The 16,551-nt window shown below is 42.0% G+C and overlaps 2 protein-coding genes across 6 annotated transcripts in view; one reads left to right on the forward strand and one right to left on the reverse strand.

The window, feature by feature from the left end:
* Positions 1-779: 779 nt before the first annotated feature.
* LOC102073852 (galectin-related protein A) lies at positions 780-4,353 on the reverse strand. Its single transcript, XM_014265887.3, has 4 exons — positions 4,129-4,353; positions 2,242-2,330; positions 1,304-1,478; positions 780-942 (listed from the first exon to the last, which is right to left on the reverse strand). The coding sequence occupies exons 1-4, from the start codon at positions 4,150-4,152 to the stop codon at positions 799-801; spliced, it is 432 nt and encodes a 143-aa protein (XP_014121362.1). The 5' UTR covers positions 4,153-4,353; the 3' UTR covers positions 780-798.
* A 780-nt stretch (positions 4,354-5,133) lies between these two features.
* Positions 5,134-16,551, forward strand: part of ZFYVE26 (zinc finger FYVE-type containing 26) — a 50,498-nt gene continuing 39,080 nt past the window's right edge. For all 5 annotated transcript variants that reach the window (XM_005479914.4, XM_014266922.3, XM_026793408.2 and 2 more), the window contains exons 1-8: positions 5,134-5,498; positions 6,966-7,044; positions 7,723-7,812; positions 9,706-10,258; positions 11,529-11,659; positions 12,454-12,618; positions 13,715-13,803; positions 14,079-14,239. In XM_005479914.4, coding sequence (XP_005479971.2) covers positions 5,308-5,498; positions 6,966-7,044; positions 7,723-7,812; positions 9,706-10,258; positions 11,529-11,659; positions 12,454-12,618; positions 13,715-13,803; positions 14,079-14,239 — 1,459 coding nt within the window. In that variant the 5' untranslated portion in view covers positions 5,134-5,307. The remainder of the gene's footprint in view (positions 5,499-6,965; positions 7,045-7,722; positions 7,813-9,705; positions 10,259-11,528; positions 11,660-12,453; positions 12,619-13,714; positions 13,804-14,078; positions 14,240-16,551) is intronic.

Genomic DNA, 16,551 nt, shown 5'->3' on the forward strand with positions numbered 1-16,551 from the left:
TTATTAGAATAGCCATGCATTTAGGATTTTCCTCAAAAGCCACAGCAATGAAATAACACTGCATGCATTCAAATACTTAAGAGAGCTCATAAAGAAGTTTGCCAGCAAAGGTGCAGCTTTAATCATATGCAAGAACAAGAATGGGCAGTGCAGTTTCAGCTGCAGACACCATTTCCTAGGGCTGATCCAGAGAAGACTCTGAAATCCACAGCTGTCAAAACCTTTCAATTCTGGAAAAGCTGCCTGGAAGAGACAGGGTAAGGCATTTATTGCTCTCTGCTGGAAGGCACAGATTTTTTTGCTGACTGAGCAGAGCTTCCAAGAAAAGCAATTCCCTCCTGATAATGTGAGCCTTGCTGGGGCCCATCAGACTCCCTAATTCATTTATAAGAAAATCTCCTCTTTTCTCAGACCCACCACCTACATAATGCCCAGTTCTAGTCACAACAGCCACCCAACCACAGAGGACTGAGCTCTGCCTCCTGGCATGCCTGAGGGAGTAAGGAGCCATAAGGATGTGAGATACAGCATAACATAATAAATCTTGCAGTTTGGGAGTGTTTCAGCCAGAAGTGTTTCTCAGCAAAGGCTTTGAGATTTATTCAGACCGGCCATAGCTCTGCAATTGCTGTGAGTATGTATGGGGGGGGGGGAAGTGTGTATCTCAAACACATCAGCGAATTAAAAAGATACAGTTCCCACTCCCCAGAATCAGTCAGGGGAAAAAGACAAAACATGTCTGAGGCAAGAGAAAGTACATCTTCCTCTGTCCTCTGGTGATATCCTGGTCTCCTTTTTTCAAGCCACTTTGGTAAGCTTGATGTCCCCTGAGATCCGCAAAGCTTTCACCAAGTTGAGAGGCTGAACGCGGTGAGTGAAGTCGCAGAGCTGCCGTCCATCCAGCAAGACTCGTATTTGCTGGTGTTCACATAAGAGTTCCATCTGCAGTGGGAAAGGACAGGGAAGGGTGTTAGAGATCAGCAGCAGGGCTGATTTCAACAGCATGGACTTAGAACTAAATGTTATGGATAGCAAAGCACAAAGTCTACCAGTTCTTCTGAAATGCCCCTGATAAATAACCTACCCTCTCCTGAGAGGATACTGCAGAGCTCCAGTGGGTACTCCAACTGCGACTAGAGAAAGGGATGCCTCTTTCCCATCAGGGCTTGAACTGTTGCCGTCTGTGCCACACTAGACTAGTTAACCTGCCAACCTCAGTGGCTGGCTGTTTGTGGCCATATACACAGCCTTCAGCTTTTCTCCCCTCCTTTTCTCTACCTATTCATAGTACCTGAAAAATTACCTTGAATGTGTCGCCTGCTGTAAATGGAAAGTAGGGAATAGTCTTCTCTTCTCTTCCCCATTTCCCAGCAATTCGTGCATTTCGAGTGATGGATTTCTCACTGAAGTTAACTGTGAATAACAGCCCAACATCTTTGTTGGCATCCACTGGATCACAGAGCAGGGTCACTGAAAAGCTGAAAAAAGATCTATTAAATGACTGGAACTTTCAGAAATATGAAAGGACATAGTGAACATGGCAGATGCTTATAGAGACTAGAGACAGCTGTTGTTTCCATGTCAGACTGAAACACAGCACTTCTACAAGCTTAGAAGCTGGAGAAAGGCATGAGACCCGGCTGGTGTTTTTTTCCTGCCCCAGTGTCCAGTAGAATGCTAGTGATTTCTGATGTTGCTTTCCCTCTGTCTTGACTGAAGTCAAACCCTTCAACATGTACTCATTTATGTCCTAAAAGAGGTTATGGCATACTCTTCACCAGTGGAAGCAGTGGAGCTGATAGCTGTAGATGCAAAAACAGTGTAATGACGAGCAGAGTTGCTGTTATCCAGATAAAAGACAGCAATGAACCTCCACCTCCTGTGCCTACACTGATTTTTAAATGGTGTTGATTCCAACCCCCCACAGACAACCAAGATTCAGGTTGAGAATTCTCTTTCTGAAGGAGAAATGCAACTTTTGTGTTCCCTCCAGTTCACATTAGACAAGGGGAAGGAGTAGAAAATCTTGTCAGGGCAGTCAGAAAGGCCAAACAGTGAACTCCTCCCTGACCTTGTAATCTTAGTCTGAATGCAGGAAAGTTAAATAAGGCCATAAATTGTTAATTTGTTTGATTCTCTTCTTTCAAAGAGCACATACCTCCAAGAAAGTGTCTGAATTTAGAAGACAGGTAGGAGGAGCATGTGTATCAGGGTGAAGCCCCCAGCAGTTCCTTCACCTACCTCTTGGGTTTGGAGTGTACCATGCCTATGACTGTGAGCTTCATGGTTGGTCTCAGGCCACCTTTAATCTCACCAACATACTGCTCCACCTGCAGGGAACAGTGAAAATGGCTTCAGTGGGTCATGCTTTGGGTAAACCAGCTTTAACAGCTGCTTTGATCACCTGATATAACTTGGGTTTATTTTTATATGTACAAAAGAACTCAAAAGTATTTCCATCTCAAAGTACTTCTTGCACTCTGATGACACAATAAATCTGGTAACAGCATTCCAGTTGCTCTGGTCACAGCAGATGAGCAGCTTTGTGGCAGCATGATGTGTGGTGCAGACTCTGCTTGAACCTTCTCTGTCCGCCACCTCAAATTTGCTACTAGATTTTGGTGGGCTGACTTGGCTCCATTAGGCCTTACACCAGGCCAGGCAGGCTCTGTCCCCCACTGTAAAAGCAGCGCAGATGCTGCCCTGCATGTTGACCACATCCCCACAGGCAATCCCAGTCCTTTTGTGGCAGTCACTTTGAAAAGTCACACTTTTTCAGAGGCAAAAAAAAGGCTTCTTGGTGGATCTGCTTTTGTTCACAGAGACCTGTAGTTGCAAGCTGCACCCAAAGATCTGAGCTACATTTGCTTTTCCCAAGAAATTCTCTAACAGCTTTGATGGTCAGTAGAGGAATTAATACAGGCCATAGCTGACATGGAAATATTAAAGAGAGAGACCTTGGAAACAATTGATAGGGATGTTTTGAGGCTTCATTTTCAGAAATGGCTATAAATGCAAATGTCAGAATACTACAGTGCAGCATGTAATCACTCCCCATGCAGATTCACTTAGAAAGAAGCTGCTGTAAAACACTAAATGTTATTAGCAGCTTGCGTAACACTGATAATATTCCAAGGCAAGGCACAACAGACCCAGTTTGAGATAAAAAGAGCTTTATCATTCCAGTGTTCCAAGGTAAAAATTCAGGCAGTTTTGCTAGAAGACCTGCACAATATATGCATGCAAATTCAAGATAAAAAATTGTTTTTCCTGTACCTCATTTCCTAATTTTATTATTCTAGTTGTGTCTTCTGCTAAGATGACCTTATACGATTTATTTTCCCCCTTAAATATTCCCATCCAGCTACCTTTAGAGCTTCACAGATATATTAATAAACCTTTAATTCCTAACAAGGTCAATATCAGAAGAATAATTTTAAAATTTACCTTCATAAATGACAGCAGTACTACTAATTGTTAATGATGTAAATTTACTCTTGCAGGATTGTACAGGTGACTCCAGCAAGTATGTTTCGAACTTTGTAACAAAAGAAATGCATCAAGCACTTGACATGTCTTACATAAGGAAACTGCTTGTCAAGTAAAGAATCTGACTGTAGGGAGATACTTTAAACTGGATAAAGCAATTAGAAAGCAGGTAATAAGCATCCAAGATCTCAGGATAAATGAAGGTCATGCTCATAAAGGTCTCATGTCCCACTAAAGCTTCTTCCTTGCCTGGAGACAAGATACAAAATACTCCCCCAAATTGAAAGTGCACATAGCAAAATTGTTTGTGCAGAGGTGCACCATAGTAAGTACCATCACTAAAGGCACAGGGTGTCAGAACTAAACAGAACAGATGACAACCACATGGTCTCAAGAGTTACAGCTCATCCAGTGTGGTTGGAGAAAATTCGGAGGCGTGACTGCCCACATACCATTTATGTGTGGACACCTAGTTAACTGTACAGGTGAGAAACTCTCGGGAAGATGTAGGAAGCAAAGGTAGAAACTCCTGCAAGCTTCTTGCAGAGTTTATGGGTGGGTCCCAGCAAATGCACATGGGCACAGCTCCCATCCCATATTTTCCATTCAGGAGCCCTGGGGACTGACTTAGTCACTTACTTTGGCACACCTCTCCTCTGTCATCACCGCTCTCCCTCCTACACTTGCCTCGCCGCTGCAGTCCCCGGAGGAGTTTTTGTTTTGCGTGTCAGGACAAAAGCAAACAAAAAGCCCGGAATAAAGGGAGGATGTTGAGGGGGGTCTTATCTCTGCCAAACACTGCCTGGACGCCACCCAGCCCAGCAGCTGAGTCACTCCCGCTGCGGCCGGTCCCGTGAGGGGCAGGCTCGCAAATGGCGCCGTGCGAGGGCAGGGGGACGCCCGGGGAGCGGCACCGGGAGCTGTGCCTGCACATCTCATACGAGTGTCGAACATTCCGGGCCAGGGGGCACAACCTACCCGTAACATACTCTGTTCTACATATGCATACTTGTATATGTAATCCATTCAAACCCCAGTTCATTTATTTATTGATACCGCCACTCTCCTCTCTCAAATGCATAACTATATATGTATATATACATATATATGTCGTTATATACAATTTACAGCCTTATACATACACCTACCTGTTGGTCTGTATACCCCATGTTGCGTACATATATAATTGCATATATGTATAGGGGTGTGTATATATATATGTATGTATGTATATGTGTACCAGAGTGAAGTGTATGTACAGGGTCATACAGCTGTACAGGGAGTACCTGTACTCCCACACACACGTGTACATGCACCTCTGCGGCTGTGTGTGGGTGTATTTACGATTAAACCCGCACCCACAGCCGCCCGCACCAACCCTGAGCCTGAGCTGCCCCCGCCCCCTCACGGACCCCGCGTCCGCATGGGGGCGGAGCTTCTGGCGAGAGCCAATCAGAGCCTCGCGAGGCACCAACAAGGGGCGGAGCCGGCAGGTGGGGGCGGAAACGGGGCGTGGTTACTGGGGGCGGGGCTTGCCCTGCCCGGGCTCTCTCGGCGGCGTCAGGAGCCCCAACCAAACATGGCGGTTTATTTACATTCCGCCCCGGCTCGTCCAATGGGCGGGCGCCTTGCCCGCGTGCCCGGCCGGCGGTACGGTCAGCTGAGGCGGCGCCCAAGATGGCGGCGGGGAGGGGTGGCGGTGCCGGGGCGGTGCCGTAGAGCCGAGCGCCGCCGGGGCCGCGCCGTGCCCCGCCAGGGAGCGCGGCATCGCCCTAGTGTGTGTCACCCCGGCCCGGGTCATCCCGTCGTCCCGGGAAAATGCATTCTTTTGGGAACGAAGAGGCGGATTCTCTGCAGCGTCTTTTCGGGTTTTTCTGTGAGTGCGTACGGCGCGGGCACTGGGAGCTTGCCCAGGCCTGCGTGCCCCAGCTGAGCCGGTGGCACGGGGACGGCCCCGCGAAGGTGGAGGCGATTCTTCAGGCTCTGGTAGCTTGTCCCGTGGCGGTAAGGTAGGTGAGGTACTGCTCTGGTTCCGTGGACTTGAATGTGAAATGGGGAGGAGCAGTTGGCTTGGTGTTGGCTGTCGGAGACAGGTAGAATCAGGGGAGTAGCACTTTAGTGCTGAGGTGTCTTGTGATGCTGTTGTCTGAACTTGGATGTCTTATCACTGACCAAGAACTTAGCAGGCTGCCCATCCCACCGGGATAACGAGTTGTGTTCATTTACCTAGCTGATATGGTGATTGATTCAAGCTTAAAACTACTTGGGAGCATTTCAGAACTGATTTTGTTAGATTTTACCGAGGGAAAGGGACCATCTCTTGAAATTACGTTTCTTTGACGCTGAGCTTCGGTTAGTTTAGAAATGGAACCACCAAGATCAGTGGTGAAGTTATTTAAAATGTTATCTTGTTTCCAACTCATGAAAAATCTCCTAATTTCTTAAACTGCTATTCCCAGAATTCCCAATTATGCAATTCCCAATTATGCTGTTGATTTCTTGTTTCTCTCACACTGTATTTTGGAATGGCATCCATTTTACTCAATCCCAGTTACTTTTTATCTCTTACTTTTTATTTTTTCAGTTAGGTGTATGTGAAGGGTGACTTTTTAGCGATTCAGGGAACATTGGTAATCCCCCTGTCTGATCAGATGATCATATTTCTTCACATTAAAGTTTGCATAACATTTCAGTAAGGGCTCTAAGAGACAATTTACACTGACAGCAGCTGAAGGAGTCTGGAGGAAGGTGTGCTCGTGGTTAGATGAATATTGTGGCCAACAACCACTGAGACATAGGAATTTTCAGTCTTTTGATCTTTAATAGCTGGGTTATCACATTTGAAGGCTTTAGTTAGTAGTGCTGAGATTTTTAAATGACAGGAAACAATATTGTGCTTTCTCCTTTTCCTGGTCCCTTTGACAGTACTGAATGTGTTCCCAACTGTGTAGGCTTTGGAATGCTGAAGTACTGCAGGATGTGAAATGCTGATGGAAATTAGAAGGACTCTTTGTTTAATTAGTTTAATTGCTTCATTTTTAATTTGAATATAGAGCTGCATTTGGGTGCTGTGGCCTAAAATTTCGCTTCATTTTTTTGGTAGAAATAGAACAGGAAATAGCAGTGTTTGGCAAGTGGTCACATTTCAACGAAATCTGCTGAAGTGCTCAAAGAGAGCAGTGCAGACTGAACTTTGGACCAGATCTAGATTCTTTGTTTTGAGGAACTATGCTAGTAGTATTTGGTGTATCTAAAAGCAGGTTTTGCACAGCAGAAGTCACTGAGTTGATGTGCAAGAACACCAACATTCTGGTTTCTCTGCATTGTTTTCCTTTTTCTTTGGCTACTTACTTGTCTTTGTTTTTATCTCACTCAAAGAAATACAAAATCAAAATGTTCTCTGACGGTGTTTCCGTGGATCTTGGATATGGAGACAACCTTGTATAATCCCCTGTATATGCCCCTTGCTTTTGTAGATGGGGACAGAATTCTAGCCCATCAAGAACTGCATGGCTTTGGCTTCTTGTGCTGGAAAAATGGCTTGCCATGAATCAGGTACAGAAACATCTTCATGATTCCAAATGCACTTTATAGCTGACTTCCAAGTCCAGAATGTCTCCCTAGTTGCTTATTTAAATGTAGGCTTTCCCATGTTTCATGGAATTAAGTTCTTAAGGTATCTGGAGACATGCACTGCTTTTGCATTTAACAAATTTATCAAGAAAGAACTGTAATATTCACACTGAAGAAAAACTAGCAGTTTTTTTAAAAGATATTCAAAGTTAACATTTTAGCTTTTCACATTCATGTAAATGAAAATCAGGAGTGCATCAACTTCTGCATTTGTGCAGCACCTCTCTTACAGTAAAGATTAAATAGCTCGGGCATCAGACAATTCTTTATAAGCTTTAGATGGAGAGGGATGTGCATACTTTTTTTAAAATGTAATTTGTCCTTGGCACTACTTGGACTTGCGTTTTTTCTTTCCATTCTGAGGATATGATGGTTTTGTGATTCTTGATGAGATCTGTTCCCAAATGTGTGGATAAATAAAATCAACTGGTGTGAGAGCAGAACCTGACTGGAATAGCCTTTAATTGAGGACTAGATTCCTTCAGAGAGATATTTCAGTCTGCCTCAAAGTGTTAATTAAATAGTTATGATTATGTTTATATGCTAATGTAAATAGAAGTTTTATTGTCGAATATATTTCCCATTCTTATATGGTTTCAGAAAACTGTTCCAGTTGCTCTTCGGAAAGAAACAGAATTTTTGTTGTTCTTAGAAGAGCTACAAAACGATGTCTCTGAGGAAGTCCTAAAGGTGAGCTGCTTCTGTGTTCTATTTCTTCTTGTTCTGCAGTATGCCCAACTTCATCAGATCGAAGTGAATGTTTCCTGCTAACTGCCTGAGATGTTAATGTGTTATTAATCTTCTAGGCAACTGAGAGAGAGTGTAATTCAGATTCCTTTGTGAAGTTAATCTGTGCCTGCAAGTGATTTCTCTGGCTCGAGTGGAGGCTGCAGGCAGGCAAGGAACAGGTTTTTCTACGTGCCTTTTTCAACACACATCAGTCCTGACTGCAGCTGCTTGCCACAGCCTTCAGTCCATAGACACCTGTAATAATCATAAACCTACAACCCACAGAGAGCCTAAATAAACTGTAGTCAGTAAGCACATTTTAAATGTATGGGTATTTTCTTTTTCTTTCTTTGGAGATCTTAATTTTCATCTCCTATGCACCCCTTTTCCCCCTTCTGGAAGTTTTTGGATGCTCTGCTGTTACTGCTGACGTTGCCTAGGGTATGACATGTGTTCTGAGGTCCAGGATCCACTTTCTATTATTAATTAAAATATGCAGGCTGATTTATTTGAGAAGTATGTGGAAATGTGCAAAGATGGATTTATATCAAAAGCAAGTAGAGAGCAGAATATCAGCAAAGTTGCTATCTATAGAACTGTCCTAATTCGATGTTAGTTACAACAGATTTGGATCTGATGTGGTGTGTGAAATGTCATAAGGTGTTGCTTCTAGTTCTACAGATTGTAACTCCTTTAAGATGCTCTTTTTTGGTTTGTCTGTATTTCAAGAGGAAAATGAACTTACTATATTCAGGGGCTATTTCAGCTTAGCAAAAGTTGTTCAGTATTTCACTAAGGATACAGAATTAGCAATTACAGGATGAAAGCAAGCAAAGTATACTTGAATGTTGATTAAAATAAATCTGCTTGAAGTCTGTTAGTGAATAATGAAGTCTGTGCATGTTGCCATCTCACCTCTGAGGTCATGAATGATTCCACCATTGTTGCACTATCCACCAGTGTTGCATAGAAGCTATCCACCAGTGTTGCATAGAAACATGAGATTCAACAATCTCATATCTTTGTCACAATTTCTGTCAGAGGCATGTTGGTAGGTAGATTACATTTTGATCCAGCAAATAATATTAAAAAAAAGGTATTGTGGTCTTGTTTTCTGTTCTCATTCTTTGTGCACTCCATCCACCTCTCCCCTGTGTAATCTCTGAGGTGTCTCTTTGAGGCAAGGACAGCACTCACATAATTCTAGGAATGCCAAAAGTACTTCTTGAGTGCTATTCAACTGGCTTGTCCCTCCCCTTCCCAACTCTTATTGGGTGGGTTAATTGAGTGTTTTTGTTTGTTTGTTTTCCCCTTGCCCGTTCTGAAATTGTAGGTTTGCTTCTGATAGGTAGAAAAATTATTGTTGCTTAAGTCTATGAGATTGCTTCTGAATCTTTTGGTCAGTTTTAATCAGATTTTAAAAATTGATGAGGACGATGTAGTTGATAGATAGATGGTACAAATCTGGAAAAGTAGGAGAAAAAAACCCCACACATCATTATGCTCTTAAAGAACTATCAAGATACAGTTACACTAGGATATTGCTTAGAGGTAGAGTATGGCAGTGCTTCAGCCATCCCCTAGGGACTGCTGTGGTTCCTTGCTTGTATATGGTCTTTATAGTGTACTCGTGTTTTACAGGATTCTTTGTATTTTGTTACATATTGAGGCATATCCACTCTTCTAGGAAAGATATTGGACAGAGTGAACCGTTATTAGTGGATTTCTTTAGTAGTATGGTGTTTCCAAATTGATTTATCTGCTTGCTTTCAAGTTTCTTCTATTTTTTTAAATAATTAATTTCATATATTAATGTAGTCTAAAAGGCTTACTCTTTTATTATTTTCCTACCAGGAACTGTTTGAAGCATTTGAGTGCACACAGAGCAAGCCCATCACAGAGAGCAAAAGAAGAGATGACTGTTCTCACAAATTCAGTTTGGATGTTGTTTCAGCTCTCCGGAAGCTTTTGCTGCGGGCTCCCCAGAGGGCAAAAGCCCTGCTGGAGTTCTTCCAGGGGGAGCAAAGCACACCCTGCTCCTCACTCCAGCAGTATCACTCTCTGAAAAACATCTTTGTCGAGTTCCTTTGTGACTCCTTGAAATCTCTGCAGAGGCTTCAGAGCAGCTCTGAGCTTTCAGCTGAGCTAGATCAAAGAGAACTAGTAGATACAATTTATGCTGCTCTCAGTATAGTGACTTTTGAGGTGGAGCATCAAGCAGATGAAATAAAGCACCTATTCAGGGAGCTCTTGGATGTATGCTGGGCTGAGGGGAGCCCTCTGAGGGAAGAGAAGCTACTAAACTGTATGTTGAGGAAACAGAGCCATGGCCTGCTAAGCCTCTATAGCAATGTTGTCACAGAAAGAACAAGAGAAAAGTTTTTGTTGTCAAAATCAATACAAAAAGGTTTGTTTCACTTTTTGCTTTGTACTAATCTCCTGTTTACCAAAACTCTTAAGGTATTAAACAGACAAGTAGTCAAGACTGGTTCTCTCCCCTACATTTCTGCAGTCTATGCTATGTTTTGTGATCAATTCCTTTACCACACCTTGTTGTGTTCTATTTTAATCTGCTCAGCATTTCTCTTGATGAAAATCTTGCTTGTAACTTGAAGTTTGATACTCCATATATATACCATATATATACAGTTTTTATTTGTTCACCTCCAGCTCAGGGTCATCTGTGTTGGACTATGTTCCATTTCTGGCCAGTAGCAGTTCAGTCACTTCAGTAATCCCAAAATGTTCAAACCCCTTAATATTGAAAAAGAAAACTGATGAAAGTGGAAGGAGCTGTGGAGAAGGGTGATACCCCAGCAGCAGGGAAGATGCACTTTGATACCTGCTCACTTGCCAGAGCCCAGCTGTTAGTTTTGTACCAGCCATGGCTTCACAGCCTCTGTCTAGCTGCCTGTGGCTGGTGCATTTAGTTGTAACTCAAATCATCCTGATGGGTCCCTTCCAGCTCAGCATATTCTGTGATTCTTTGAGGATCTCAGCTGAAGCTGAATGGCAAGTGATGCCCATGGCCTTGTCAGTGAAGTAGCAAGGAGGGAAAATCTAGAATGCCTACTTTTTTTGCTCACCTCTGTTCACTGTGGTGTAAGTCAGTGGGGTTTCTATCCTCACTTCTCCTTTCACTCAGGGATGGCTGAAGGGAAGCTCAGGCTGGTGTGGCAGACTCTAGAAATTCTGATAATAACTAGAGTTACTGCTTCCTCGTGGGGAAAGAGCAATGGAGATCCACATACCTTCACTCTCACTGGGAGTAGTTTGGGTCTCACTTTGCACAGATCTGAGAAGTTCCAGTGCTGGACAAGTCTGCTAAAGCCCTGCGGAGTAGTGCAGTGTCCCAAGCACAAGTGAGAATTCATGCAGCTCAGAGATAAGGGTGTGCTTGACAAAAGGAAGTCAGTGTGACCTGAGCTGGTGCAAACAACCTGTGTGCTGACCAAGCTTTTGCTATGTTAATGATTGTCAGTACAGTTTTTCTGGTTTTCTGTCTGACCTCTGTCAAATTTCTTTGCTTGGTCTTCCTGTTACCCAGTAGTAACATGTAACAGCTGGTTAGTGAATGAGGAAATACTGAGTGTTTCTCGGTTTAAAATAACAGCAATTATGCTTCTCTCAGAGGTACCCCTCTCTACTGGAAGGTAATCTTGTTGTGATGTTTTTAGGTTCATCTGAGCAGCTGGATACAGAGCAAACTGTGATGAGGTTGTTCTCAGATCCCAAAGAAGCTCCTTCTTGGAAGACAGCCTATTTCTACTGCTTGAGCAGCAGCAAGCACTTTCTGGAACAGATTCTGGTACAGCCATAAAATCATTAACAGGGAAACCCAATGGAGGCTAAAGTCAGTCCCTGTGTTGAACATATCTCAGTGGTGCAGAGAAGCATTTTGTATTCAAATAATGTTTGCCAGGGGTGATGACTAATACTCCCCTACTTCCAGCAGTGCAATAAAACTGCTGGTGAGATTTTTGGAAAAGCTTATCTGCATGCAGATTGACAATTAAATCTTCAGGGTTTAAGTCTCATTTTCTGCTTGTAGTTTTGTTGTATGCAAGATTTACCTCATGACCTTGAACTTGTTGCTTTCTAATGCTGGTAGACTTGGGGCATAGAGAATAGTTTACACAGTAAAATTTGTGGTGCAAACAGTCTGCTATGAATTAATTGTTTTATGTAGGTACATGGATAGAAGAAATAGATACAGGCAGGTGGTCACTGTTAAAAGTGTGAGGTTTTAAGGTTGAGCATGTTTCAACTTTTGCATAATGTGCTTGTAGAAGTCCTTTTCATTATGTCCTTGGCAGAAATGTAATAAATAGAAGGAATGCCAAGATAGTATAGAGTGGAATGTGAATTTTGAATGTGGTTCTGCAGTAAGCATTTGAAAACCAGTGTTTTTTCCCCTCATGACATCTTTACTAATGAGTATGCTGATGGCCTGGACAATATAAGTTTAGGGAGGTTCTGGGTGCAGAACTTCACTATTTTAGTGAAGCTGATACGGAAATGGCTACTTCCTTACATAGTCTGCCACGCGTTATGGGTCTCCACATTTTGGAAAAATTAATACTTCTTTCTTTTATTTTCTAGGTGACTGCATTAGCTTTACTAAAAAGAGAAGACTACTTGGGCCTGAAGAGCTTGTTGAGGAGAGAATTCAACCCTCTTAGCCGCCTCCTGGTGTTGTTAGGATGGACTCATTGTCAAAGCTTGGAATCAGCAAAAGCATTGCTATGGACTCTACACAAAACTCAGGTAAATCAGCAGAAAGCAAGTGGTAGTCTCCCAGTCTGAGTCCAAATAATGCAATTTGTTTGCAAAAACAAGTAAAACCAGGGAGTTTTCAGTGAGAATGTCAGTCTTCCTCAAGATGGAATTGAAAAAGCTAAGATGTTACAGTTGTGTGCAGGTAACATTATGTAGGGACACTTGCCTTTCTTCTGATTTCTTGGCTGTGAAGACAGCATCACTGCAAAGGAGACTCTGAAAGTTTCTCTTGCATAAACTCATAAACAGCCTCTGCTGTTAACATGAGCAGCATAAGGAGAAAAGACAGCAATGGTTGATTAGTTTTGAAAAGAGCTGGGGCATCTTTCTTTCATATTATTTCCGTCAGTGAGTCATCCCTGGGTAGTGACTAGTTCAGGCTTAAGTTTAGCATCAGGGTGGCTTGGAAATTCCCCATACTCATTCTCAAAGCAAAATGATAAATGACAAGAGCTGTGAGTGAAAGATCCACCTTGTTTGGGAACAGTCTTCATCTGTGCAAAAGAAATGGGGCTCTGAAGGTATAGTTGCACTTAGATGATGCCTGCTGGCTGGCTTAGCTGTCAGAGGTGGGGAGGTGAGGAGCCTTGTACTGCTGGGTCACAGTGCAGACCTAAGCTGGTGTTGCCTTAAGGGAGTTACTCTCTTGGTAATACACCAAAAGTCTATCCCGCAGCTTCTGCAAAGTTAAACTCTTAGCAGGCAGTCATCTGTAGTAGAAAAGCAAGTGGGAAAGGAGAATGACCATCTGCTACCCAGTATGGCATCTTTCAAGTACATGATTAGTTCTAGAGATTACCTTTAGACTGTTACTAAGAAGCATTAATTTGCGTTTTATAAGCTTTTCTTGAGCAGGGGTGTAGCCACCTTTCTATGATCTGTAGGTGTGTCAATGGGAGGCTGACTGACTTTTATGTTCTGTCAGAATAGCCCTCCTTTGCTGGCTTTAATAAATCTGGTAGTTTTCTCTATTTGAAATTTATTACATGGTAAAGTCTTGCAAACAAATGTGTGAGAAATGATTCTGCTGTCTGGCTGGGGGATTTGTTGTAATGAGATTCTGTTTTTTTGTCTTTCCATTTAGGATCTGTGCAATGATTCAGTATTGAAAGATTTTTGTGATGGGCTGTGGAGTCACGTGGAAGTTCTTGAATGGTGCATGCAGCAAAATAGGTAAAATGATCAGAAGGACTTTTTCCAAACTGTGCTGCCAAATCTACCTGTGAAGTCAGCTTACACATGCAAATAGAGAAGGTGTTATTTTCTTGGCTAATCATGTAATAGTGACTGTATATACAAGCTCCTGAAATATCTCATGGGTTGCAGTTATACTCTTTGTTTCTCTTTTTAATTGCAGTAGTTTGGTTCAATCAGAATTAGAGTGGGAGTTAAATCTTTAAACATGGCTGAGATTTAAATCTGTGTCATCTCTTTGTTCTCTCTTGTAGTATTACTGTCCCAAGGAAGGTTCTGTTGCAACACTTGCACAATCTGGATTGCCACACTGCGGTGTATTCTCTGCATCATCTCACCAATCTTCTGGCACTGAATGAAGATGATGTTATTGAACTTCTTCAGAAAGTTCCTGCCAGAGACCAGCAGATGCAGGGTAAATGTGTAGGGTTGTGAGAACACAAAAAACTCACAATCTCTTGAGTATGTATGTTCAGGATTTCTGCCAGGATTTGTTTTCTTGACCTGCTTCTGTAATTGTGGAAGACACCAGTTACTAGCTGTTTTGTGGAAGAACTCTAGAGAGCATGTGGAAACTATTTTAGAAACCTTTTGGGGAGTAAATTATCTTTCAAGAAGGAGTTGTGAGATCTCTTTGATCTCACAAGGACAGATGTCTGAAAGAGCTTTTTCAAGAGGGTAACAAGACTTGGCACATGCTCATGATACATGCTGCTCATTGTAACTTCTGTGCTATGTAACACCTTTAGTTTGTATTTCATTGCTCTTTAATCGAAAATCAAAGAGCAAAACGAGATGAAATTGATAATATCTTGTACTATAACATCTTAATTTTTGAAAGAGATAAAAACTGGGTTTTTAAAATTCTGATATTAACTGTTACCAAATTTAAATTTACTATTTAAATCAGTGAGACTTAGCTACAGCCTGTGTTTACATTGCTCCTGCCTCACTTCTCTCATGTTCCAGTTGGGTGCCTAGAATACCTGCAACAGCTAAACACATCAGATCACTGGATATGATCAAGTGACTGGCTTTGGTCACACCTTTGATTGCATCCTGTGTCCAGGTTCAGCTGCTGCAATTTTAAAGCTGTTTTCTGATGGGTCCTCTTAATAATGATTATTAAGCTCCATTTTCCTGTGTGCACGAGAACCTAAGAAGCTGCAGTATTTGTTTTCTAAATATTGCTTTTATGTTTGTGAATTTGGACATGTATAATTGCAACCTGAGTTGCATGGAGAGCTCTCAGTGATGGATCTTGCACAGATTTTTTCAGATTACCTAGTGGGAAGCAGGTTTCCCTCCTTCCATATCATGTTGTTGTGATGTTGATTTCTATTCCTACTACTACAGGTTTTGGTGTTAAAATTATCATGACACTTGTCTTGAATAATCTTAAAATATGTAGGAATTAAAACTCTATATAGATCCTTATTTTCAATGTCCTGCTTTCTGAAATTGTTTTGTTGTTGCTGGTATTGTGGGTTTTTTTAAACAGTTCTTACATTTGAATTATTTTCTGCTTAAATTCTGTCAAAGCCTTTCAAAAGCAGGAAGAGGGAGTCCCATCATATCTTCTGGGAGCTGCATGACTATAGCAAAAGAACTCTAGCTGCAGTTTCTCTTCTTTTTTTCATGTCACAATAATTTATAGAAATAATTATCGGAAGACAAATCCTCTTTCTCTTTTCAATCCAGCAATTATTGCAGAATTCAGATCATTCTGTAAAAACACAGCTTAGTAGAATCTCCTTTAAAATTCTATTTTGAGCTGTAAAGGGAAGAGAGGAGTCATAAACTTTGGTTTTGTCAGATATAATGATGTTAACAGGCCTTTTCTTCCCATCACCCCACATGCTTCCCCTTCTCCCCCTTCTTTTTAGTATGTATCTGTCAGCTGCAGTAGTGAAACCAGGGTAGTGGCAAGCAGTTGAGTTTAGGCTGTGCAAAACATTGGTTTTGATCAGTCATGGTGAACAGCAATTTCCTCATGAGTTACAGTATTCAAAAAGAAGGTGTTAGTATTTGTGGCATAGGAAAAACCAGTGCTGTTGGTTAAGGGATTGTTCTTCAGTATTGGTTCAAGGAAAGTCTTAAGTAAAGGAGGAGGATTGGTTTAGGTACAAACACTGACACAGACTCAACTCACTGCATCCAAGGTTTTCCACATGTGAGGCAAAAGTGTATTAAACTTACTTTTGATTACCAGTATCTGTTATAGTATCTCCAGCTAACTATTTCTCTTTTCCAGAGTATTGTGTTTATCAGATCTCTGGCTTTACCTGCCTGACGTCCTCTTAAGGCAGTGGTATTGGGAGGTATTTGGGTATTTACATATTAGTGTAGAGCTTCTAGGCAATAGTAGAATTTCAGTGGCCACGTGGGTTCTTCAGAGGATTCAGATGTGGATGTCTCCTCAGTTCCATCTGCTCTCTACATTTCATTTTCCATCACTGTCACCGTTTTGAATGGCAGTGATAGGCAATAACTGTTTCCAGCTGTTTGTGCTCTCAGTCCTTTTGCTTTGGCTGTTCTGTAGTTCAGAAAAGTTCAGACTAGTGCTTTTCTCTGCAGTTGTGCTCAAACTTTGTGGAGGACAGTGCTGAAATAGTTTTTAGGTTAGGTAGTTCTGTTCAGTTACAGAATTTGGATGTGGACATTGTCAGTACATCGTGCTTTGTACCTATACTTTGTTTAAAAAATGACAACTTGGCAAATGCTTTT

Source organism: Zonotrichia albicollis, chromosome 6 (assembly GCF_047830755.1).
Source record: "Zonotrichia albicollis isolate bZonAlb1 chromosome 6, bZonAlb1.hap1, whole genome shotgun sequence".
Taxonomy (NCBI): domain Eukaryota; kingdom Metazoa; phylum Chordata; class Aves; order Passeriformes; family Passerellidae; genus Zonotrichia; species Zonotrichia albicollis.

Bases quoted from the DNA above. Each gene is read 5' to 3' on its own strand.
- LOC102073852 (XM_014265887.3), bottom strand. From the start codon at position 4,152: ATGACAGAGGAGAGGTGTGCCAAA. The intron at 2,331-4,128 runs GTAAGTGACTAA...TGTTCCCTGCAG, and splicing joins CAGAGGAGAGGTGTGCCAAA to GTGGAGCAGTATGTTGGTGA. The intron at 943-1,303 runs GTAATTTTTCAG...TTCCCACTGCAG, and splicing joins CAGCAGGCGACACATTCAAG to ATGGAACTCTTATGTGAACA.